The sequence below is a fragment of the Cariama cristata genome, unplaced genomic scaffold (genome assembly GCF_000690535.1).
Source record: "Cariama cristata isolate BGI_N322 unplaced genomic scaffold, ASM69053v1 scaffold10794, whole genome shotgun sequence".
Taxonomy (NCBI): domain Eukaryota; kingdom Metazoa; phylum Chordata; class Aves; order Cariamiformes; family Cariamidae; genus Cariama; species Cariama cristata.
Genome location: NW_009613547.1, coordinates 72,769 through 79,181, shown reverse-complemented (window position 1 = coordinate 79,181; position 6,413 = coordinate 72,769). Strand labels below are relative to the sequence as shown.

General features: G+C 49.5%; 1 protein-coding gene across 1 annotated transcript in view; it reads right to left on the bottom strand.

The window, feature by feature from the left end:
• Positions 1 to 1,406: 1,406 nt before the first annotated feature.
• EDA (ectodysplasin A) overlaps positions 1,407 to 6,413 on the bottom strand; it is a gene marked incomplete at its 5' end in the record, with an annotated part of 31,003 nt that continues 25,996 nt past the window's right edge. Inside the window, 2 exons of the mRNA XM_009699068.1 lie at positions 1,407 to 2,020; positions 4,032 to 4,162. Coding sequence (XP_009697370.1) covers positions 1,769 to 2,020; positions 4,032 to 4,162 — 383 coding nt within the window. The remainder of the gene's footprint in view (positions 2,021 to 4,031; positions 4,163 to 6,413) is intronic.

The window sequence follows — 6,413 nt, the reverse complement described above, 5'->3', positions numbered from 1 at the left end:
AGGGAGGTTGTAGCCAAAGCTGGGTGCCCCCAAGAAATATTTCTCCCCCAATCGCTGCAATACTTGGCAAGTGAGATGACTCGCTACGGATGGGGAAAAGCAACGGAGCCAAGAATTCTTCAGCCAGGGTGGACCCTACTGCGGTCAGATCAGTCGCTCCAGCACGGTGCTGAGACACGTCCGCTCCCACCTCCCTGCAGGTGACCACGGCTGAGCCACCCTTGCTTTGGGAGATGGAGGCCATCACCAAGACATCGGTTGGGGACTTCTCCCATTTGCTACATAGGCTGAAACTTCATTACCCTCTTTGGTTTTGAAAGAAAAAACAAACCCAACAAAACCCACACTCTGAAAAGAAAACCAGTTTTTAAAAGACCCAACACAACCAAGCAGAAGCCAAGGCGTGACACAAAAGAGCAATTAGCGCTTCAGCCTCTTCCTCAGCTCGAGCACATCTTATAGCTTTAGGTCTCCCCAGTTGAGGGGAGGTAACGGGAGAGAGTTGCTCAAGAAGCCAAAAGAAACAATAGCGTCCCAGCTCTTCTGTTAGTCACCAGAAATCGAGTTATGACTAGACTCAGCAGGGCTCGGAGAAAAGAAAAAGTGGTGACTTCATGCTGGACCAGACCTTTTAAATACAACTTTTTTTTTTTTTTTCTGCTAGAGACTCCATCACCACTTATTAAAGCATTTTAGGTAGAAGGGTGCCCAAAGGAAAGGCGTGGGGGAAGGAAGGATAAAAACCACATCTAAAAGCAGGGCAGTTGCTATTAAAACAGAAAAAAAAAAATTCCTGTTTGAATATTTTATTCTTAAACATGACAAACTTCTTCAGAGTGTTTTCACAAGTACTTGTGTCTGCTCTACGTGGCTCGGTGAAGCCTGTAGAAATGTGTTCTGATTTGCAAAATATTAATTAAAAAGACCAAATAAAAAAACCAAAACCCCCAAACCCCAACAAAACACAAATTGCTGTAACAGCAGCAGTACTTTAAGGCAGCCCCCGTTTGGGCAAGGTATACCTCTGGGGTAATGGCAGGAGCTGAAAGTAGCAGAGGCGCTGGAACCGGTAATCGGCATTTTCTTTGGGACTTTGTGATTTCTGGAATGTGGAGGCAGTCTCCTATCTGCTAAGCCTGCTCTATTAAGTATTCCTCTTCCTCTCGCACTTACTGCTTTTGCAGCCCGCTTCCAAGCTCTAGGCAGAGGCACTTCGCCTTCTTTGCTCGCGCTCCTGAGGATGAATGTAAACACCACCGACCCTGCCTTACTCACCTCCCTTCGCACCCCGTGGCCGCTCCAGTTCGAACTGGGAAGGCGGAAAACCAGAAACCCCCTTTCTTGCTTTCGTTAGCGTGCAGAAGCAGGAGCGCCTGGATAGGACAATGTGGACATTAGTCTGTCTTCTCCCACTACCGCCTGGGATGCTCTTGCTAGTGCAACATAAAAGCAGAGACTCACACCACTCTCAACAAGCCTCGTGTGAAGATCACAGAGCAGAATATCAGTGCAGTAATACTTGAAATACTGAGACAAGGCAGACACAACAGCCTTTCTTCCTCACAACGCTTTTTCAGCTAGCTTTTTGATCCAAGTCTCCATGTAAGTCACAGAAGACAACTGTGCTTCCTGCATTCACATATAGGAATAAATAGCTCTGGATCAGTTTTCTTTATGGCCGGATTACAGAACCCCCTGAAATACTGATACGCTTATGAACAGCAGCACTGTGCAGTTCTGTGAGTATCCTTGGACATGCCAAGTTCATCTAGGATGCTGGTGCATCTCCTAGGCGTATGGCCCCAAAGAAAGTTGTGTGCTTGCTCATGTTGATGGAGATGTCAGCATGGACCATTTTCACAGCGATCTTCTGCCTGGCTTTGAGGAGGCAGACCCCAGCTGTATAGCAGGTATTGAAGTTGGTCTTGCCGGTCTCAATACTCCGAGTGCATTGCAGAAAGGGCTTTTCATCCACCACCACCTCATAGCTGGCAAAATCTGTGAAGTTGATGTAGTATACCTGATGTGAAGCAGGAAGAAGAAAGGTATTAGGCAGCGTATTTGTGCACAGGGGACAAGTCCGCGTTCCTTTCAGTATGTACACATATGTTCTCTCCGCTAACGATCCCTTCCTTGCCCCCGGGACACCTTTACTCATGGGAGGTTGGCTTGTTCGAGGCAGAAAGAACCCCAAGCCAACCAAACTCAAGGAAACTCTCTATTCCACTTCATACTAACGTGAGCATGCAAGCACCCGTGAATCCAGGTACCTAAGGCTGAGCTACGAATCCTCGCTTCAGACCCTGTTTATTACAGGAAAAATTACAAACCTGCACAAGCCTAGTTACAAAAATGTGTGGACAACCCTAGCTGGAACAAACGGCTTTTCCTCCAACAAACAAACAGAAATATTTTAACTGAAGTCCTCGTTCACTTACCTGGCCAGTCCTGCTTTCTGGGTCCCATGAGCCTCCTTTAGTGTTGACATCAAAAATGCCCTAAGATGTACTGGGAGTTGCTGCCTTTGTAATTGGACTCGGGGTGCTTTCAAAGGCATAAGCTCTTACAGGGAAGACACTCTCCCAACCTCCACAGCTCGCAAGCAAATGACCTGATTGTCTTTCTACTGATTTGACTCTTCAATCTAGCACCTAAGTCCCCACGACTCCAGCACTCGTTACTTAACCGTCTCCTACAGATTGATTTTGTGTAAGACCTGGCCAAGGAGAAGTCAGTCCCAGGGACCTGCTTCTTCCCAGTAGAAGAACACCAGCCATTTTGGATGCATCTGCCAATTCTGCTGAGCCTCCACCCTGCGACCACAGAAGCTACGCAAGACTGAGTCCCCTTGTTCCCTGATGGACTACAAACGACAAAGGCTTCACAGGCACAACGTTGTGGCCAGCAATTAGCGTTAAGCACTCGGGAAATAATTATACTCCGGCCCACGTAAAGTTGTTTTTCCTGTCCCCATCCAAGCCAGACATGTAACCAGTTCCACGGAAGAGCACCTAACCTGACACCCACGGCCCGCTTTATCTGACTCGGTACAGTCCCGGTGGGGCTGCCAAGCGAGCAGAGGCAAATCAGGACCAGGAGGTGGTATGAGAAGCCTGGAGCAAGGTGGAAGTTGCTTAATTGTGGTTGTCACACAGAAACCCTCTTGTCTTGCTAAAATCTGTCCCAGATCCTGGACAGTTTTTCAGTGCACAGGTGGTTGACACCCGGCGTGCTCTGGAAGGGGAGAGCTTCGTGGCTCGTACTCCACGCAGCTCAGCAATTCTGTTCAGAGATTTGCAAGGCACTGGGAGCAGGGCGCTCAATGACAGACCATCTCCTGTATCTTATTTGAATGGGGAGAGGAAATGATGTCTTAATTAGCTGTATGCTTAATCATAATACAATAATTTATTACTTTGTTTAGCCCTTTTTACAGAAGCAGGTCCGTACATCCATCGTCGGTACTAACTAAAGCAGCAGCTGAGCCATCCTGCTGCACGATGCGGCCACATCGTGTCGGTCTGAAGCTATGCGAAGAAGGTGGAGGCAAAATGGAGTTACCTGGGCCGGAGTTTGGCCAAGCCACCCGGGCTGAGAGTCCTACGCTTACAAAGAGTGACACGGCTTCAAAATGACCATGAGTTGTCAGGGTTTCGGTCTTTTAAAGCAGAGAGCCTAGCGTCCTGCTGGGCCCCTTGTTCTGCAAGGAGGTTTAGATGGGCGGGTGAACGACCGCACAGACAGCATGGAGGATTACAAAAAAAGGCATTGGTGGCATGCGGGATCTGGCTGGGCGTCCACGCGCGCGTGTTTCGGAAACTAATCTCTTGCAGCCGGTGTCACGGCGAAACGTGTGACCTTGCACTTTGAAACTCTAACGTCTTCCTCCGACACACATCTCCTAGAGCACGAAGCGGTTAAAAGTACATACAAGTTCTTGGCATTTGGTAGTGGTCTGGAGCCCTCTCGTGGTTCATGCAAGGCTTCCATTGGAACACAAGAATAGGAGTTAGGCCTAGGACCGTACTCACTTCTACCTGACTATAGATGAAGTATGTGCCGTCCACCAGTACCTCCAGCTCCCCACTGCGGGCATGCAGCTTAAACACCTTGGGGTTCATAGTGATGCGAGACCAGTCATTGAGGACTCCACCTGAAAGATCTCAGTATGAGAAAACGGCAGTCACTCAGTACCCGTCAGAATGAAAAGCGCAGGAGCACAGAAATACAGTGACATTGCAAGGTTTCATACACAACGCCTGGCACAGACTCAAGTTGAAAAGTCAAGTAACTTGGTAAGAAAATCCCAGAATTAAAGACTATGGTGTGCTAGTTTGGATGCCTCTCCATAGCTACTTGCTGGTGGACACCTGTTTTGTTCAGTGCACAGCACAACTGATTTACATCTCTGCTCGTCCTCGTCAAGAGTAGCTCTCCTCATCCTTGAAAATCGGCGTACGGCCTTTTGTTCTACACTAGGTTCATCCCCAGGGTTGGATACAGACTCACTTGCCTCCTCCTGACACTAAGCTGAGCTTGTTATCACATTTGAGTGTTTTACAGGCCTGAAAACACGTTCCCAGCATCATCCCCACTCCAGAGCAAAGACACTCCAGTCCATGCAAATCAATGCCAGTACTGTAAGCTATTTGCTAAGTTTTCTTAATTCACCTGAGAGGCCAGGGGCTGATTTTTCAGACTATTTTTGTACGTTCAGCCACAGATCCCAGACGACTGATCGCAGCTGTGATGGTAACAGCACTTCTTCAGGTGCCTCCTGAAGAGCATCTGTTCCTGGCCCTTGTAAAAGCTTTGTTACTGGCAACCTCCCCGGTATCATGGAAGAAACTCTGCAGCAGAGGTAGCACCAGGATCCCATTCTCCAAGAAAGATCCCCAACTGACATCACCCAGCCCTGAGACCATTAAATCTCTTCCTCTACTTTCCACCTCTTTTATTCCCCTCCCCACAACTCTCTACCCAGCCTCTACACTAAACAAAGCAGAGCTTCAACAGACGATGTGCTGAAGACTACGTCAACAGGTACGTCCTTGAGGACCACAGCAAGGCTAGGATGACAAAAGCCTTGGGATCATCCCTAGAAGAGAACTAGTCCTTGCAGCAAAAGAGACAGCAGTAATATGGAAAAAATCATGTGCAGCTACAGGGCTACACCGTCTCTGAGGACACATCTGTGCATGGAGGCCAACTGAGGGTTACCAAATCAATTTTAATTCTGGTATTCCTTGACTTCAACATTCTTGACTTTGTAACTAGCATTATTTTAACAAATGCTTTGTCATTACATTTCCTAGGTTTTTAAAAGCCAAAATAACAACAAAGTATGAAATTGCATCATGTCACATCGCATTAACCCCTACCGGGGGTCCTCAACACGGTCAGGGATTTATAGATCCACCACCCAGCCCTCCGGCACCGGAGCCAGTGGAATAACTGACACCGTGAGCAGAGCTGTTCTCTGGACGGGCCAACGAGCAGGTCCAGAGGACAGGCTTCGCCACCAGCCCAGGGCAGAGCCATCCTCTGTAGGTGCCTTGTTTGATCCAACACAGCCCTTCTCCTCCCAGTCTCCATCCGCTTTTCAGCTCCCTGCCCCCAGTTGCAACCCAGCCAGGCTGTTCTCCGCCGGCTGTCAGCTGGCCAGCATTAATGGCTCACGGCCTCAGATTGTTCCCGAGCAGCAGGGAAGTACACTTACAGGGCACTTCCCACTCTCGGAGAGTAGCGTACGCTCTGTAAACATACAGGCTTCCCATTAATAAAGGGATAATTACGTTTTGAACGTAAGCAAACCAGCTGCTTTTCCCTCGTGTTGTTCTTGGGAACGGCTGGTTTCCTTTTTGTTTCGGGGCGCTTTCCCCCACCCCTCCGTACGCGTACTTCCCTAACCATGAGACATTTCAGCTCCCACAGCTCACGTCTGCTGAAAGAGAGAAATGGCCTTTCAACAGAAGCGGTGGCCAGCCCTCATCATCCCACGCGTGGGGTAGAAGTTGGCGGACAGGGGTCCTACAGCCCTGTCCCTGCTGCATCAACCCCCGAGAGCTGCAGCCCCCCAGGTCCGGGATGGGGGTACGGGCACCGGGGCTGCTGCCCACATTCCCCGGGGAGCTGCACGTGGTGATTTCGGCAGGGGACAACACCGCCAGCTCCTCTCCGGCATAGCCAGACATCGTGAGCAGGGAGGCAAGCAGCTAATGAATGAGACCCAGCTGTTGGCAAGAAGAGCAGGAACTCGAGCAGAAATTGGATAGGGATCCCGGGAGGAAGGAGGAGAGCAAAGAGCTGCCTGTGGATGTGAAAAGGCTCGGCAGGACTCGAGCTTAAAGGTTTAAAGGCTGTCGGTGGGGGTAGAGATGCACAAGGGACCGCGGCGTAACGCAGGAGGCGGC